This window comes from Pristiophorus japonicus, chromosome 5 (genome assembly GCF_044704955.1).
Source record: "Pristiophorus japonicus isolate sPriJap1 chromosome 5, sPriJap1.hap1, whole genome shotgun sequence".
In the NCBI taxonomy this organism is placed as follows: Eukaryota; Metazoa; Chordata; class Chondrichthyes; family Pristiophoridae; genus Pristiophorus; species Pristiophorus japonicus.
This window is the reverse complement of record NC_091981.1, coordinates 59,383,135-59,402,524: the sequence shown is the minus strand read 5'-3', so window position 1 is coordinate 59,402,524 and position 19,390 is coordinate 59,383,135. Positions and strand designations below refer to the sequence as shown.

The following is a 19,390-nucleotide window of genomic DNA, read 5'->3' as shown; positions in this document are numbered from 1 at the left end:
GTAAATATTTCTTTGCAGGAATCTTGCACCTGTGCTTGATAACATTGTACAGATGATTCAGGATGAAGAATCAGTAAGTTTTTTTTAAAGTTTTGAAGTTTAACTTGATGTTCAAGCAAGAATAAATTGAGATGACCTTCTATTATATCTATTGGAAATTTATTAATTGTGGGGAAAAAAACATGTAGGCTAAAAATGTTAAGAAAGGGGATAGAACATGTCCAGGGAATTCTAGACCAGTCAGCTTAACATCAGTGGTAGGAAAAGTAATGGAATCCCTACTAAATGAGAAAATAGAACATAGAACATCTAGAAACCAAAAAGATAATCATGAATAGTCAGCATGAATTTCAAAAGAATATCTTCAAAAGCATGTTGATGCACTAGATATGGTACATTAGAAGGTAGCAAAATAATTCTGGAACTTAAAGCAATTTGAGGTAGAACAAAAGATGATTGAGAGAGGGCAACATTTAAGTCTTTATAAAGATAAAAGACATAAATAAGGCAGAGATAACTGGGCTTCATTTAGGTTGTGATGCAGAACTAGAGGATAGGAGTATAAAATTAATCAGTCTGAAGTGAGACTTGGCATTTCAGAGAAATGAGATGTGTAGAAGAAAATATTAATGCTACTTAAATTAATTGTATTGAAGAAGAGCTGAATGAATATCTGGTTAAAGATTGAAAAATATGGACAGCAATGCTACATTAATTTCCTCATATTTTTGCTTCATTACCTGGCAGGGAGAAATCTTGTAAAACATTGTCACCTTGGTAATGTCACCAACAGTCGTTAATAATTTGGATAAGAGTCCATCATAACATTGTTGGCACTAGGGACCCTGTGTCAAATTCAGCTACACTTCAGTTAGGTTTGTTATTTAAAGAAGGTGTGAGTTAATTGTATTTTTAGTTCCAGGCTAAAATCTTCAGTAGTCAGCTAGATTTTTGCAATGACTTGCTGTTCTATGATTTAGAAACTTTTCAGAAAAACACATCAGTATTTTATGTGAGGATTTAGGACCATATATGGTTCCAGTACTTCCTCACTTCCCTTGTTTTTCATGTTCAAAGTCAAGATATCTGCTTTATTGCCTTAGCCTCCTCTGATACCTCCCCGTTAGTCCATTGTTCATATTTTTCCATCATGTCTAAACTTATCTAATCCATGAAGCCCACCACTTGCTTCCTCTGACCCTCTACAGTCCAAACACTTGACGTTATCAGCCTATCCTTATTCTTTGCTTTATCACCTCCGACCCACAACCCCCACTTCTTCAAAGAAATTACCATCACCATCTACAACTCCAAATATTTCTCGATTTTCAACCTTTTCTTTTTAAGGTCCGGGAACATGTCATTGCCTTGTAACTACACTCTCGCCTCTCGCATCACTCCCTGTTCGACGCTATCCAATCAGTTATCCACCCCACCCATAACTGAAGGTCACACAAGTCAAAGTCATCAATGACATCTTGTATGACTATGATACTTGTCGATTGTCTTCATTGTGCTCAACATTTCCGACTTCCTTTAGTGCTATTGACCACTTTATCTGTCTTGAATGACCATTTTGCTCCACAGTCCAACTCCAAAGTTCTACACTTTCCATGTCAAACTGTCAATATTACATTGCCTCCAATGGCTTCGATTTCTATTCTTTGGTGTACCTCAGAATTCCATCCCTCTGGAATGTACATCAGAACTACATTGAAATTATTTTGTGAATCATGCTCAGGGATGCATTCTCATTTTTTTTCTAACCCCTGGTCGACTTCCTGGAATCCACCTATAATCACTTGGGAAATTATTTTAGAAAAATTCGCATTTGGTGGTGTAATTTCCCTGTTTCTATGTTATATCCTCAATCTCTTCCTCTGATCCAATTTTACACATGCAATTATATTACCATTCCATCTCATTTATGAGCCCTGGTGGAGCTTTACTGTCCAATACTATCATCATCATCATCATCATAGGCAGTCCCTCGAAATCAAGGAAGACTTGCTTCCACTCAAAGTGAATTCTCAGGCGACTGAACAGTCCAATACAGGAATTACAGTCTCTGTCACAGGTGGAACTGACAGTCGTTGAAGGAAAGGGTGGGTGGGGAGTCTGGTTTGCCGCACGCTCCTTCCACTGCCTGCAGTTGTTTTCTGCATCCTCTCAGCGACGAGACTCGAGGTGCTCAGCGCCCTCCCGGATGCTCTTCTTCCACTTAGGGCGGTCTTTGACCAAGGATTCCCAGTTGGCAGTGGGGATGTTGCATTTTATCTAGGAGGCTTTGAGGGTGTCCTTGAAACGTTTCCTCTGCCCACCTGGGGATCGCTTGCCCTGTAGTAGTTCTGAGTAGAGCGCTTGCTTTGGGAGTCTTGTCTCGGGCATGCGGACAATGTGGCCTGCCCAATGGAGCTGGTCGACTGTGGTCAGTGCTTCGATGCTGGGGATGTTGGCTTGATCAAGAATACTGACGTTGGTGTGTCTATCCTCCCAGGGGATTTGCAGGATCTTGGGAACCTGTTCAACCTTCACCACCTCCAGGCTAGATCCAAAACCGTCCCATCCTCTGTCATCGAACTACACTAAGCGGATGACACTTGCGTCTGCGCACATACAGAGGTTGAACGCTAAGCCATTGTCAACATCTTCACCGAGGCATACGAAAGTATGGGCCTTACATTAAAAATCCGTAAGACAAAGGTCCTCCACCAACCTGACCCTGTCACATAGCACTGCCTCCCGGTCATCAAAATCCACGGTGTGGCCTTGGACAACATGTCCAATACAATATGGTCATTACCACTTAACAAAGTTCCAAGTTAATTCAAGTTATCAACATATTTTTGTTCATTCTACTTAAACTCTTATTGGACTGCTTTTATTTCTCAAAATATTGTGCCTAAGTCCATTTTTGCATTTCAAAATTATCCCAATTCCAGAGAGCAATCCAGTCAGCAAGATGAGAGTTGTTGATCACCTTTAACATAAAAGTCTTCAAATAATCTGAGTTTGGATAACATTTTTCGGGGCCCTTACACTTTTGTGCGCAATGCCCAAGAAATGTGACTCTTGGCATAGTGTAATGGTATACCAGTGTGCTCTACTACTGAGCAGCAGGATATGGCCCACGCAGTTAGTTCCTGATCTTTCCGAAACCACTGAGATCTGGCATTAAGCAGAAGCAAGACACTTTTCATCAGGTGGTAAGGTAAGTTGGAGGATCGGTTAACTGCAATCACACTTGTGTAACTTCCGGTGGTTGACTTGAGTACTCTTGAATGAGGCTTGGAAGTAGCTTGCTTTCCCATACCATGAGGAAGTAGAGCATCTGGGCAGTTAAAAAAATAACCCCCATCTGAAAGTGGGAAACGTGATCAATATTCAAGTAATAATCTGTTATTTTTATGTTATTAAATTATCTGAACTTCTACAGACCAGTAATTACTTCTATAGATGACATTATGCTAATTATTGCAGGGGGAGAAATTGGACTGGGGACGAATTGGACGGCAACCTGCTCAGTGATATTGATGTGAGACTTAGTCTCTTTGCATGTAAAACTGTGTGCAGTTTTTCTTTATGGTTTAACGAGCAGCTTTTATACACTGTTACTTAACTTAGTTGGTAAGAACAATCAATAAGAATGAACAAAAAAAATCCTTATGGATAAGATTTTTTTAAATTTTCTGCAATAATAATTTGATGTCAAGCTAATACATTTTTTTTATTCCTTGTAGCCGCTAGAGTCACTATCCCTAGCAGATTCAAAGCTTAAGACAGAATTAACGATAATAATTAACGCTTTGGGAAGCAATTCTTCATTGACTAAGGTGGACATCAGTGGGAATGGAATGGGAGATATTGGTGCTAAGATGCTGGGGAAGGCCCTACAAATCAACACTAAGCTGAGGTAAAATTATGCTTCTGCAAATAATTTTTCTTCAGGACTGATCTTTATATTATATTATATTATCTTGTTATAAGAGAAAGAAAGCTAGTTTTTCTTGTTTATTTTCAATTTGGTAACAAGGAGAGGACAATAGCAGCAAGCAATCCAGGGAGATCTGCAACAACAACGATTGTCCTCTTAATTGACTTCAGGACCTGTTCAGGCAACTTCCTCAGGGAATACCTGAGCTGTGGCCTTGAAGGGACAGGGCAACTTGCAGCTAAACATTGCAGCTATGTTGTAGATTGTTTGAGCAATACCAAGGGAGATCAGCTAGTACTAACTAGAACTACAGCTGGTATACCCTAAACTATTAATGTTTGTTTACTGTCTCTCTGGGGCATGATTTTATGCAATAAATATTGTAAATGTCTTATTGAAAAATGGCTGACCTCTTTCAACAGGACAGTAATTTGGGACAAGAATAACATAACCGCGCAGGGCTTTCAGGATATTGCTGTGGCTTTGGAAAAGTAGGTAACACAACCAGATTATTTGCTTTTAATGATGTAAATATATAATCTCTGATTTGCTTGAGGTGGTATTTCAAATCATTTAGTAAAAGCTACAGTTGTTGATGCTTGTATTGCATGATTTTTCTATGTTAAAGGTGCTACTGGGTATGGTAATGTATTGGTTATGTTACCAGACTATTAATCCAGAGGTTTGGACAAATGATCGGGAGACATGAGTTCAACTGCCACCATAGCAGTTTCTGAATTTGAATTCAATTTTAAAAAAACAATGAATAAATCTGGAATAAACAGCTAGTGTCAGTAATGGTGTCCATGAAGCTATCAGATTGTTATAAAAACCCAATTGGTTCACAAATGTCCTTTAGGAGACCTTGCCACGTCTGGCCTATATGTGACTCCAGACCCACAGCAATGTGGATGACTCTTAACTGCCCTCTGAAATGGCCTAGCAAGCCCACTCAGTTGTATCAAACCGCTACAAAGAAGTACAATCAGAATAAAACTGGACAGATCACTCAACTTCGAACTAGGCATCGGATTTGGGCACAACAAAGGCACTCCCAGCCCAGTTGACCCTGCTAAGTCCTTGTGCCAAAGTTGTGCAACAGCTGGACATAGTCATACTCACAGAATCATACCCATCAGCCAACGTCTCAGACTCCTCCATTACCATCCCTGCATATGTCCTGTCCCACTGATCCCACCTCACCAATCTATTTGTCACAGATGTATCTGTCCATTACAGTATTGGTAGGAGTGACCACTGCACAGTCCTTGTGGAGACCAAGTCTTGCCTTCACACTGAGCAGACCCTCTATCATGTTGTATGGCACTACCACCGTGCTAAATGGGATAGATTAAGATCAGATAAAGCAGCTCAAAACTGGGCATTCATGAGGTGTTGTGGGCCATCAGCAGCAGCAGAATTGTATTCCACCACAATCTGTAACCCCAGTCCCACCATATCCCCCACTCTGCCATTACCATCAAGCAAGGTGACCAACCGTGGTTGTAGAAATGCATACCAGGAGCAGCACCAGATGCACCTAAAAATGAGGTGCCAAGCTGGTGAAGCAACAAGACAGGACTGCAGGCATGTTAAACAACAGAAGCAGCATGCTATAGACAGAGCTAAGCGATCTCACAACCGATGAATCTGATCAAAGCTCTGCAGTCCTGCCACATTCAGTCATGAATGGTGGTGGACAATTAAACTACTAACAGGAGGAAGAGACTCCATCAGCATTCTCGACCTCAACAATGGCAGAGCCCAGCATGTGAATGCAAAAGACAAGGCTGAAGTCTTTGCAATTGTTTTCAGCCAGAAGTGCCAAGTAAATGATCCAATTTGGCTTCCTCCAGAGGTTCCCACCATCACAGATACCAGTCTGCAGCAAATGTGATTCACTCCATGTGATAATACTTAGCTGAGCGCACTGAATACAACAAACATTGTGGGCCCTGATAACATCTCGGCTATAGTGCTGAAGACTTGTGCTCCAAGACTAGCTGAAACTTAGAACTTAGACTGGCATCTATCCGACAATGTGGAAAACTGTCCAGGTATATCCTGATGATGATTGCACAGTGTTCAGTTCTATTTGCAACTTGTCAGACAATAAAGCAGTTTGTGCCCACATGCAGCAAGAGCTGGACAGCATCCAGGCTTGGGCTGACAAGTAGCAAGTAACATTTGCGCCACGCAAGTGTCAGGCAATGACCATCTCCAACAAGAGAGAGTCTAACCGTCTCCCCATGACATTCAATGGCATTACCATCGTCAAATCTCCCACATCAACATCCTGTGGGGTCACTATTGGCCAGAAACTTAACTGTACTAGCCACATAAATACAATGGCTGCAAAAACAGGTCAGAGGCTGGGTATTCTGTGGTTAGTGTCTCACCTCCTGACTCCCTGAAGCCATTCCACTACCTACAAGGCACACGTCAGGCGTGTGATGGAATACTCTCCACTTGCTTGGATGGGTGCAGCTCCAACAAGACTCAAGAAGCTAGGCACCATCCAGGACATAGAAACATAGAAAATAGGTGCAGGAGTAGGCCATTCGGCCCTTCGAGCCTGCATCACCATTCAATAAGATCATGGCTGATCATACACCTCAGTACCCCTTTCCTGCTTTCTCTCCATAGCCCCTTGATCCCTTTAGTCCTAAGGGCCATATCTAACTCCCTCTTGAATATATCCAATGAACTGGCATCAACAACTCTTTGCGGTAGGGAATTCCACAGGTTAACAACTCTCTGAGTGAAGAAGTTTCTCCTCATCTCAGTCCTAAATGGCTTACCCCTTATCCGACGACTATGTCCCCTGGTTCTGGACTTCCCCAACATCAGGAACATTCTTCCTGCATCTAACCTGTCCAGTCCCGTCAGAATCTTATATGTTTCTATGAGATCCCCTCTCATCCTTCTAACCTCCAGTGAATACAGGTGCAGGACAAAGTAGCCCACTTGATTGGAAGCCCATCTACCACCTTAAACATTCACCCCCTCCACCACTGGCGCACTGTGGCTGCAGTATGTACCATCTACACGATGCTCTGCAACAACTTGCCAAGGCTTCTTTGACAGCATCACCCAAACCTGTGATCTCTACCACCTAGAAGGACAAGGACAGTAGGTGGATGGGAAAACCACTTTCTCTAAATTCCCCTCCAAGTCACAGACCATCCTGGCTTGGAGATGTATCGCCATTCCTTCATCACCGCTGGGTCAACATCCTGGAATTCCCACCTAATTGCACAGTCCCTTTACAACATGGACTGCAGCGGTTCAAGAGGGTGGTTCACCCCCACCTTCTCAAAGGGCGACTAGGGACGGGCAATAAATGTTGGCCTTGCTAGCAATGCCCACATCCCAAGAATGAATAGATTATAAAAATATATATATAAATTTATGTTGTTCCACTGCTGTAAGATTTATACAGGAGTATCTATTCTGCCCTGCTTTAACCCACTTCATGTCAACAACTAAATTATTTTAGATTGATCTGCTCAACATTGAATTTGGCTGTCCCAGAATGTAATCCTCGATTTCTGGTAGAGCGGTGTTGCCACATCAGAAAGATTATCATTACAGCCATATTGGTTTAAAAACCAGTAAGCTGAGCATTTAATTGATTTGGATCAAATCTCATTACTGTGCAGTTGTTGTAAATTGGTCAAGTATTAAACAAGTTAAAAAAAAAAGTCAATTCATTTATAATTAACCAAAACTCTCATCAATGGAACAACTGCTACTGTTAGATCTTCAAATTATAATGTAACGCAGCTTCAATCGGTTCCCTTCCACTTGACAACTCTTTGACCTCTGCTCAATGCCAGCCTCTTATTTAAATCTGTATCAAGTGTCATGAATCAATGTCAGTAATAGAAGTTTGTCAATTCTGTTTTCTTTGCCTTTTATTATCACATGATTTCAAAACAGAAAGGCTGCTACAAACTCATGACAGGACTCAAGGGGTCAGTCAAACTCATTCAATGGAAGACAATGTTGGTAACAAGAATACCCAAACTTTATTCCTCCAAATACAAAGACCACTTGGGTTCAACTCCTATGTCAGAGAATTGCACATTAGCCAAGAATGTCCAGTGTCAGGCTTGGTTCAGTAGTAATTTTCTCGATTCTGAGTCAAAAGTTGTTGGTTAAACACCACTCCAGAAACATGAGCACATAATCTAGACTGGCACTACAGTACAATACTAAGGGAGTATAGCAGTGGAAATGTTCAGCGGTACTTTATCTGCCATTAAGCAGCCATAGTTATGATTTATACTCATCAGGTGTGTTATCTCATCTAATTTGTGGTGACTTATTCTTGAGATTGTACGGAACCTGCTCTAGTAAAGAAGGTTAAGAGCATTTATCTCTGTTCCACTTTTAATTTAGTCTTTTCTATTTATACTTCGATAATTCAGCAGATTAATATTATTGGGGGGGAGGAGTGATTCATCATTACAATAAAGATGACATTGTATTACTCTTGGTATTACGATTGTTTGGGGAAATAACATAATTCACTGATATGCTGATGTCGACAGAGTCTTTCACTCATGCAAGCAAGTAAAGGAGTAAGATATTTGAAAAAAAAATGTTTTTTGACATGAATGAATATTATTGCCCCATTTTTGTTATCGAATTGTGTTTTGTTTGGCTGGGGCATCACTAGTTTAAAAGGAATCTGAATATCTGCTTTACTAAATATTGAATTCTTACAAGTTTATTATTCGGCACCATTCGGCCATTAAGGAGGACATTTATTTCAACATAACGGGCAATCATTTTGGAAAGTTTAAGTTTTAAGTGTGTGTATAATACATGTTATGTTCTGAGCATTAAACTCGGAGTTGACTAATTTTTAAATGGTACTTGAATAATTTAACATTTGATTTCTTTCAGTAATCTTCTGTTCATTGATCTTCATTGCCTTTCAAGTAGCTGAAGTCAACATACATTAAATTAGGGTTACTAAGTTAAAGGCGCTGTATAAATGCAAATTGTTGTTGGTTATTGCAATTCCATAGTGCAAAGGAATAGCATGCAATCAGTGGGGTTTAAGGTTGACCAAATAAAGCTATCTTATATACAATATAAAGGGGATTACAAAGGTGAGAAATTGAGATAACTACCCTAACTTTTGCTATTTTTTTAAAAAATGGACAGTCTGGCCCGAACTACCTAGATTTCAATTACTTTATAATATCCCAATCCAGACCTTTGCCAATTCTGCTCTGTAACAAATAAGAGTGTTTCAGGAAGGGGCACTTTCTGATTTTCTCACCATATGGAGAAAGAATATTTGGTCTTTGATTGGTGATTCTTTTTGCTGGTGCAACAAACATTGGCAAATTCATGTGGCGATGGACCACACAATGCATTCTGACGCGTTAATATATTCGGCTGGATTTTCGGATGATTTGCGACCGGGTTTTCGCCGCGTTTTGACCCTCCGTGGCGAAAAATGGGGTGCTCAGCTGTTTTTCACCCAGTTGCAATCCTCGGCTCGGTTTTTGCAGCGGCGCTTAGAAGAACCGGGGTGGACCAACTCACATTGCGACAGCGTCCGAGTTTCGAGATTCACCCAACCCGTACGCTGCGCCCCGATGACTGCCAGGGAAAACATGGCGTTCAGCCCTGCAGGCAGCAGCAAGCTGGACAAAACTTTTTAAAAAAAAGATAAGTTAAAGTTTTTATTTTTTTATACTTTTGCATTGATTTGTCAGGTAAGGGTGATGGCAATGTTTTTTGAATGTTTTTTTGAATTTTTTTCCCCCTCCCAAGGGCTCGCGGGGTGCTCCTAGCCCCGCACTAAAGTTAGCGAGGATCCCGTTTTTGTGGCATGAAAATAGTGCAATGCTTCCCTTTGCGCTGCACCCCTGCTGAAAGTTAAGCAATTAATCGGTAACGCTAATTGGGCGGTAATTTTCCCGCCCTGCCTCCGTTTTCGCCCCGAAAACGGAGAAGCCGAAAATACAGCCCATTGTGCCACTCTTCGCAATGAATTAAATGCTCTGTTACCCAGGCCTGGTTGCGTCCAGAATTTTCAGTGATGTGATGGCATAAGCATGCAGTAAAAGTTAAAATTTAACATTTTTATTTTATCTGCAATTTTCATATGGCTGTCTTCTGTTTGTTTTTGTGTTTACCTCCTTGGCTCTGCACTGCCACGTACTTGTGCATACTAGATCATTTATTTTTCCCAAGGGGTCTGCCTCTTTTATTTCAGGCTTTTACTGTCATCTGTTCCACTGTTTTACCTCTGTCTATATTCTCTTTCTGCCTCATTCTCATTGTTTTTCACTAACTCTGTGTATGATGGTAGTTGTTCCAGGCTGACGGGGCCTTGTCCCAATCTCCCCATCATCCGCCAGTTTTGGCTGATTGTTTCACCAGTCTCTTGTATCCAATTACAATATCTACAGTACTGATAGTACTTCAGTTGAGGACTGAAAATTTGGCAGGTGGCTTCAGGATTGCAAGAGGCGATACAGACCCGTCCCTAACTGAAATTTGATTTTTAGAAAAGAAGAAAATGTAAGTGTTTTGAATAGGTCACATATGCACTCGAGACTGAATTAATCACAGAAGTATTAAGTAGTTTAGCCCCTTGATTCAATTGCAGCTGCATGCTGTAAAATATTGATTAAAAATGTGTTCACCAACCAGTATCTACGTTTGCAACACCCATGTTTTAAAGTCAGACGCAGGCATTTTATTAGTCATTTAAAAGTATTGGAACTACTTTTGAGTAATAAGAAGATTCAACCAGTTATATGACAATCTTTAAAAAAAATCAAGGCTGACATACTTTTTATTCCTTTTGAAATCCTGCTTGGAGTTTTCCAATAGGATAGCTAAATGCATGCTATAATTAAGGTAAAATTATTTCCCATTGTAGTGAAAGTGGGTAAATTTGTGTTAATGCTCGGCGCTATTTTTTTTTAAACATTGTTTTTAACACATTGGCACATGCATGAGCTTGCAAGTCTTAATTTATACCAATGTTGTTGAAACTGTACTGAGTAAATAGATTTTTCCAAAACAGTGTTGCATTTCTCCAGACACTTTGGGGCCAATTTTCATCAAGGCCTCCGCCTGCCCGAGTGCTGCCCAAAGTGTCAGCGATATTCGCCAAGGTACCGGATGGTACTTTGGACAGGATATTCATCATCTAGGTCCCTCGAAGGTCGGCGGGCAGCAAATGGATAACTTACGCTGCCAATCTGGGCAGCAGCGGGCGGGAGGTTTCATTCTCGGTGGCAGAGGTGCTTGCCACCCAAGTGCCGCAGAGGATAGAGTTGGGCCCAGGGAGGGTCGAAGACCTGGAAAAAAAAATCATCAGTAAAAAAATAAAAAAAGCTATCGGAAGACCTTCAGGGGACCCCATCCAGGTAAGTCACTGTGGAAAAATAATTTTAAAATGTTCACTAACCGTTTTTCCAGTTTCTTCATGCTTACCGTCGGGGACAGACCAGCCTTCTTGCAGTGGTCCACCCCCACTCTGCTGCCAACTCACGCCTGCCTCAATATGGGAGCTCGGCAGACGGGAGGTCAGTTGTGCCAGTGGGCAGTTCCCGCCAGCTCTCCCCTCCCGCCCTCTCCAGGCCACCTCGAAAGACGCACTGGGCGGATCTGCAAGTGCAATGTTGCCGGCAGTGGGCGGCAGTTGGCAGTGAATTGATGAATTTCGGCCCCTTTGTATAATGCAGTGATTACATCCAGAATAGCATCCATCTCAGATGCGCTGTCCAACCAATTTAAAAAGTAAGTGGACGTGCCTTTCATCTACATATACCATGATCTGGGTCTCTTTGTTGGCGCCATTCAAATATGTTTATATAAAAGACAAGTGAGGCAAGAGCTGCTATGTGTCATTGTTCCTAATGGCAGAGTTTACTTAAAGATCACAGATCTTTAGGATAGCCATTTCCATCTCTGTGCTTGTGAAATATAATGCTTAGAGTAAAATCCAGTTAGGGATCAATTTGGGCAGTAGCCCAAATGATCACTGTAACCAACTGATCAGTATATCAGAAAGTAGTAATCCCCAGTGTGTACTGCTGATCCACTGATCGATAATGTGTATTGCATTAAGAAGCTGCTTAGCTTCTCTCTGATATGCTGCGAAGAAAACTAGTTTTTTTTCGAACTAGTGTTTTTATTTTATCCATTCATTGCTCTCAACCCAAAACCAGCATTCTGATTGGAGCGCTGCACAGCTGTTTTAAAGAAAGAAAGAAAGACTTGCACTTATGTAGATCCTTTCACGACCACCGGATGTCTCAAAGCTCTTTACAGCCAATGAAGTACTTTTGGAGTGCAGTCACTTTAGTAATGTGGGAAACGTGGCAGCCAACTTGCGCACAGCAAACTCCCACAAACAGCAATGTGATAATGACCAGATAATCTGTTCATCATCATCGGCAGTCCCTCGAAATCGAGGAAGACTTGCTTCCACTTCAAAAGTGAGTTCTCAGGTGACTGAACAGGCCAATATGGTAATTACAGTCTCTGTCGCAGGTGGGACAGACAGTCGTTGGAGGAAAGGGTAGGTGGAGTCTGGTTTGCCGCACGCTCCTTGTGCTGCCTGCACTTGTTTTCTGCATGCTTTTGGCACTTCCTCCACTTAGGGCGGTCTTTGGCCAGGGATTCCCAGGTGTTGGTGGGGATGTTGCACTTTATCAAAGAGGCTTTGAGGGTGTCCTTGAAATGTTTCTTCTGCCCACCTGGGGCTCGCTTGCCATGTAAGAGTTCCGAGTAGAGTGCTTGTTTTGGGAGTTTCGTGTTGGGCGTGTGAATAATGTGGCCGGCCCAACGGAGCTGGATGAGTGTGGTCAGTGCTTCGATGCTGCAGATGTTGACCTGATCGAGAACACTGACGTCCCAGGCGATTTGCAGGATCTTACGGAGGCATCGCTGGTGGTATTTCTCCAGCGATTTGAGGTTTCTACTGTATATGGTCCATGTCTCTGAGCCATACAGGAGGGTGGGTATCACTACTGCCCTGTAGACCATAAGCTCGGTGCCAGATTTGAGGGTCTGATCTTCGAACACTCTCTTCCTCAAGTGGCCGAAGGCTGCGCTGGCGAACTGGAGGTGGTGTTGAACCTCGTCATTGATGTCTGCCCTTGCTGATAATAGGCTCCCAATGTATGGAAAGTGGTCCACGTTGTCCAGGGCTGCGCCGTGGATCTTGATGTCTGGGGGCAGTGCTGTGTGGCAGGGTCAGATTGGTGAAGGACCTTTGTCTTACGGATGTTTAGTGTAAGGCCCATGCTTTCATACGCCTCAGTGAAGATGTTGACGATGGTTTGGAGTTCAGCCTCTGAATGTGTGCAGATGCAAGTGTCGTCCACGTGCTGTAGTTCGACGACAGAGGTTGGGACGGTCTTGGATCTGGTCTGGAGGCGACGAAAGTTGAACAGGTTCCCACTGGTTCTACAGTTTAGCTCCACTTCAGCGGGGAGCTTGTTGAGTATGAAGTGGAGCATTGCAGCGAGGAAGATGACGCAGCCCTGCTTGACCCCGGTCCAGGCGTTGATTGGGTCTGTGGTGGATCGGTTGGTCAGGATCACGGCTTGCATGCCGTCATGGAGCAGGCGGTGAATGACGACAAACTTTTGAGGGCAGCCAAAACGGAGGAGGACGCTCCATAGTCTCTTGCGGTTAACAGATAATCTGTTATTGCTATGTTGATTGAGAGATAAATGTTAGACAGGACACCGTGGATAACTCCCCTGCTCTTTGAAATAGTGCCATGGATCTGAGAGCAGACGAGGTCTCGGTTTAACATCTCATCCAAAAGGCAGACCTCCGACAGTGCAGCACTCCCTCAGTACTGCACTGGAGTGTCAGTCTAGATTTTTGTGCTCAAGTTCCTGGAGCTAAACAGTTGTGCAGTCCTTGGCATCCTGCAGATGCTTTTACATCTAGCCACTTAAGGCTAATTAGGAATCCTAAGTCATTAGCTATTCATTTGCTGAATGGCAGGTCAACACCAATCATCATCTTCGGCAATCCCCCGGAGTCGAGGATGACTTGCTTCCACACTAAAATGAGTTCTAAGGTGACTGATGAGACCAATGCGGGATCTACAGTCTCTGTCACAGGTGGAGCAGACGGTGGTTGGAGGGACGGGTGGACCGGGTGCTTGTTTTGTCAATCGCTCCTTCTGCTGTTTGTACTTGCCTTCCGCGTGCTCCCTGCGAATAGACTCGAAGTGTTCGGTGCCTTCTCGGATGCTCCTCCTCCAATTTGAGCCGTCTTCGGCCAAGGATTCTCAAGAGTCGGTGGGGATGTTGCATTTTTTGAAGGAGGCTTTGAGGGTATCCTTGAAGCGTTTTCTCTGCCCTCCTGATGCTCACCTACCATGATGTAACTCGGAGTAGAGTGCTTGCTTCAGGGGTCTAGCATCGGGCATGCGGACAATGTGGCCCACCCACCGGAGCTGATCGAACCTGGTCAATGCCTCAATGCTGGGGATGTTGGCCTGAGAGAGAACTCTGACGCTGGTGCACCTATCCTGCCAATGAATTTGCAGGATTTTGCAGAAACAAAGTTGGTGGTACTTCTCCAGTGCTTTGAGGTGCCTACTGTAAATAGTCCATGTCTCTGAAGCATATCGGAAGGCGGATATCACTACTGCTCTGTAGACCATAGGTTTGGTGCCGGGTGTGAGATCTTGGTCTTCGAACAGTCTTTTCCTCAGGAGATCAAACGCTGCACAGGCACACTGACGACGGTGTTGGACTTCGTCTTCAATGTCTGCCCTTACTGATAGAAGGCTCCCAAGGTATGGGAAGTCGTCCACATTGTCCAAGGTCTCATCGTGGATCTTGATAACTGGGGAGCAGTGCTGTGTGGCAGGGGCAGGTTGGTAGAGCACCTTAATTTGAGGCCCAGACACTCGTACGCTTCAGTGAAGGTGTCAATGATGGTTTGGAGTTCGGACTCCAAGTGTGCACAAATGCAAGCGGTATCTGCATATTGTAATTCAATGAGAGAGGTTGGAGCAACCTTGGATCTGGCCTGGAGGCATCGGAAATTGAAAAATGTTCCGCTTGTCCTGTAGATTAACTCCACTCCAGTGTGGAACTTGTTAAGGGTGAGATGATGCATTACAGCGAGGATGAATGAGAAGAGTGTTGGTGCGATGACACAGCCTTGCTTGCACTTGTATTGGGTCTGTGGTGGATCCATTGGTAAGGATCACAGCTTGCATGTTATCATGAAGCAGGCGGAGGATGGTGACGAATTTTTCAGGACAGCCAAATTTGAGAAGGACACTCCATAATTCCTCATGGTTGACAGAGTCGAAAGCCTTTGTGAGGTAAAGGAAGCCATGTACAGAAGTTGATGCTGCTCCTTACATTATTCTTGGATTTGTCACACGGTGAAGGTCATGTCCGTTGTGCCTCTTAGTGATTGGAATCCGCATTGCAACTCTGGGAGGAGACGTCCACCTGAGAGAGCAGATGGGGCCTCGGCTTAACATCTCATCCGAAAGGCATACTTCCGACAGTGCAACACTCCCTCAGTACTGCACTGGAGTGTCAGCCGAGATTTTGTGCTCAAGTTCCTGGAGCTGAACAGTTGTGCAGGCAGTCCTTGGCATCCTGCAGATGCTTTTACATTCAGCCACTTAAGGCTAATTAGGAACCCCATTAGTAATGACATTATTCATTTGTTGAATGACAGGTCAACAATATTACAACAAAAGCAATTGTCTTTCAGCAGTAGAAAACTGCCACTACATTTATCAACAACCAAATTGCACTGAGCACTGTGAGCACGTGCAACAACATAGTCTCAAATGGTTGATCATTAGCAGGGTTTTGATTGTTACGAGCAGTTGCCGATTGCAATGGAGATTAGTATAATGAAATTTCACGTAGTTATTAACTTTCCTGTGAGTGGGTGGAAGCTGGGGAGAGGTTGATGAACCAGTATTCAGGTGGACATATCAGCTACTTTTCTTAAAGTGTAATGTTGTTTCAAATGCAATCAGTATGTACTTTCATTGCCACTCTCATCAATGCAAGTTAAGTATGCTATTTATGGTTGCAGAATTCCTCTAACAAGGGTCCATGTCTCCGAATGGTACTGGAAACTGTTTTCAATGTGGGTCCTAATGAGATCTTTGAAACTGTTAAATGAATGTCAATTAAATGAAATTGAAAAATGTTTAATGTCGTTCATGTCATCATCATCATAGGCAGTCCTTCGGAATCGAAGAAGACTTGCTTCCACTTTTAAAATGAGTCCTTAGGTGGCTGAACAGTCCAATATGAAGAACCACAATCCCTGTCACAGGTGGGACAGATAGTCGTTGAGGGTAAGGGAGGATGGGCCAGGTTTGCCACATGCTCTTTCCGCTACCTGCGCTTGATTTCTGCATGCTCTCGGCAATGAGACTCGAGGTGCTCAGCGCCCTCCCGGATGCACTTCCTCCATTTAGGGTGGTCTTTGTCCAGGGACTCCCAGGTGTCGGTGGGGATGTTGCACTCTATCAGGGAAGCTTTGAGGGTGTCGTTGTAATGTTTCCTCTGCCCACCTTTGGCTTGTTTGCCGTGGAGGAGTTCCGAGCAGAGTGCTTGATTTGGGAGTCTCGTGTCTGGCATGCGGACAATGCGGCCTGCCCAGCGGAGCTGATCAAGTGTGATCAGCGCTTCAATGCTGGGGATGTTGGCCTGGTCGAGGACATTGATGTTGGTTCGCCTGTCCTCCCAGGGGATTTGCAGGATCTTGCGGAGACATCGTTAGTGGTATTACTCCAGCAACTTGAGGTGGCTACTGTACATGGTCCATGTCTCTGAGCCATACAGGAGGGCAGGTATTACTACAGCCCTGTAGACCATAAGCTTGGTGGCAGACTTAAGGGCCTGGTCTTCGAACACTCTTTTCCTCAGGCGGCCGAAGGCTGCACTGGCGCACTGGAGGCGGTATTGAATCTTGTCATCAATGTCTGCTCTTGTTGATAAGAGGCTCCAGAGATATGGGAAATGGTCCATGTTGTCCAGAGCCACGCCGTGGATCTTGATGACTGGGGGGGAAGTGCTGTGCGGCGAGGACAGGCTGGTGGAGGACCTTTGTCTTACGGATGTTTAGCGTAAGCCTCAGTAAATATGTCGACTATGTCCTGGAGTTCAGCCTCTGTATGTGCGCAGGCGCAGGCAGCATCCTCATACTGTAGCTCGACAACAGAGGTTGGGGTGGTCTTGGACCTGGCCTGGAGATGGCGAAGGTTGAACAGGTTCCCACTGGTTCTGCAGTTTAGTTCCACTCCAGCGGGGAGCTTGTTGACTGTGAGGTGGAGCATGGCAATGAGGAAGATTGATTGTGGCCTGCTCCATGACAACACATAGGCCATGATCCTTACCAATGGATCCATTACAGATCCAATCCATGTCCGGACCGGGGGTCAAACAGGGCTGCATCATCGCTTCAACCCTCTTCTCAATCTTCCTCGCTGTCGTACATGTATGTTCATACAAACTATAAAACTTAGTGTTATCTTAAAATAGTGTTGGTTATAGTTTGGCCATTTCCCTAGTATCTGTTATTATCTGTGCCTTTATATGAGATGTATATGGGTTGGTCAGCCCAGGATTAACAATTACCTTCTAATTCCAGTATAGTTCATTGGAGATCACATGGGGTTGCCCACCACATTTTCCTATTTCTACATAAAGATAAAAAATGCCACACAGACAGACCAATGTGTATATGATAAAACTATTTGGTTAGATTCATTTACGGGTTAATTTCAGCATAGAAGTCAAATGATAGTCATATACTCAGTCAGCGCAATATTTAAAAATGATAAGCCAGAATCGGTCCACAAAATATTTTTATAATGTATTTCTTGGTGTCTGATAAACATTCAGACTTTGGAATGAAACAGGTTTGTCTTTCTGCACACAATGTTGTACATGAACATTGCAGAACTCAACTCTTCCAATGAGTTTGGACTTTCTACCAGAACTGAAACCTGTGGCAGAATTAACCCAACCCCAAGGTTTCAAAGTCAGAATTGTCAGTCTTCCATGATTAAAGAATTATTACACAGAATGCTGATAAGCATATTTTCAGGTTCCAAGTGCCAATTAATGTCTGAAATAGTAACAGTTCAGGCAGGACAAGACATTTGGTCCATCTGGCCCACCGATTTATAGTATTCCCATGGTGCATTCCAAATAACCCTGAATCCCATTTGTTGACCAGAATCTGTTTAGTTCCTTCTTGTTTCTTGTCTCACCACCCATGCTGTGACAATCTGTTCCACATATTGACCACCCTTTTAGTAAAAGAGTTCCTCTTGCATTTCCTATATTATTTTGTTGCCTTTAATTTGTAAATATGACTAATTTTGCTTAAATACTGTATATGGCAATAAAAGCTTACTTGAATTGAATTTGTCCAAAACTTTTGGAATGTTTCTTAATTGTATGCAATTTAATTAGCAACCAAAACAAAACCCCTGTATCCTGGCATAATGCATGACCTAGTGTCATAGTCGATTCATCTCCAGGGTAACGGAATTGGATAATGAAAAACTGCATCTATTTTAACTCTAGCTTTAAAAATAGTGTAATATAAAGTAAGGATACAGAAGAGAACAACTAGAATGATTGACGAGATGGAGAAATTGGATTATGAGGAATGATTATGTAAATTGGGTATATTCTCATTGGAACAGAGGTTGAGAGTTGATTTAATTGCTGTTTGCATGATTCTAAAGGCACTAGATAGTGCAGACCCTGACAAGCTGTTTCACCTTGTCCTGACATTAGAACCAGAGCACATAGCCTGCGCTTGCAGGGGGGAGGGTAAATTCAAAACTAATCTGGGAAAACATTGGCCCGGATTTTGCTGTACTAATAATGGCGAGGCTATCAGCCAAATCCAGAAGTCCGGAAGTTTCTGTTGGTGCTACCCTGCTCCTCCGCAGGCTGTGCTGTTGTAGTCTTCGCCGATGGAATCGGCACAGAAATCACTGTTAAGGTGTGAGCTTAAATGAACTACCCACTATTATCGCACTAAAGACCGATGACAAACTTAAGCCTTGTTCAATCAGGATAAATTTTAATGGCGTAGTAAGTCATAATTACTGTTGAACAACTTCTCTAGCCCTGAAAAATTAATTTACAAGTGTGGCTTTTCATCCCTCAGAAGAAAATTAATATTGCAGATTTTTTTTTTAAATGAGTTATTTTTTTCATATAGTTTTTGTGTCTTTCCCTTAATCCCATGTGTATGACATCATCTTTATTTCACTTCCTGTACAATGATTTAAGTATAATTGATATTTATTGTTTTTTACTACCTGCTTTGTTAGTGAGGATTCTTCAATCTGATTGGTCGAATAGCTTTCTTGCAGCTCACCGATGCCATAGATTCCCTGTAGAGTGCACTGAATTCAACCAGACGCCAGAAGAGTAG

The 19,390-nt window shown here is 43.0% G+C and overlaps 1 protein-coding gene across 5 annotated transcripts in view; it reads left to right on the top strand.

The window, feature by feature from the left end:
• The window catches only part of LOC139264358 (F-actin-uncapping protein LRRC16A-like), a 554,868-nt gene that overhangs the window by 380,051 nt on the left and 155,427 nt on the right, over positions 1-19,390 (top strand). For all 5 annotated transcript variants that reach the window (XM_070880668.1, XM_070880667.1, XM_070880669.1 and 2 more), the window contains 3 exons: positions 19-73; positions 3,741-3,913; positions 4,357-4,425. In XM_070880668.1, coding sequence (XP_070736769.1) covers positions 19-73; positions 3,741-3,913; positions 4,357-4,425 — 297 coding nt within the window. The remainder of the gene's footprint in view (positions 1-18; positions 74-3,740; positions 3,914-4,356; positions 4,426-19,390) is intronic.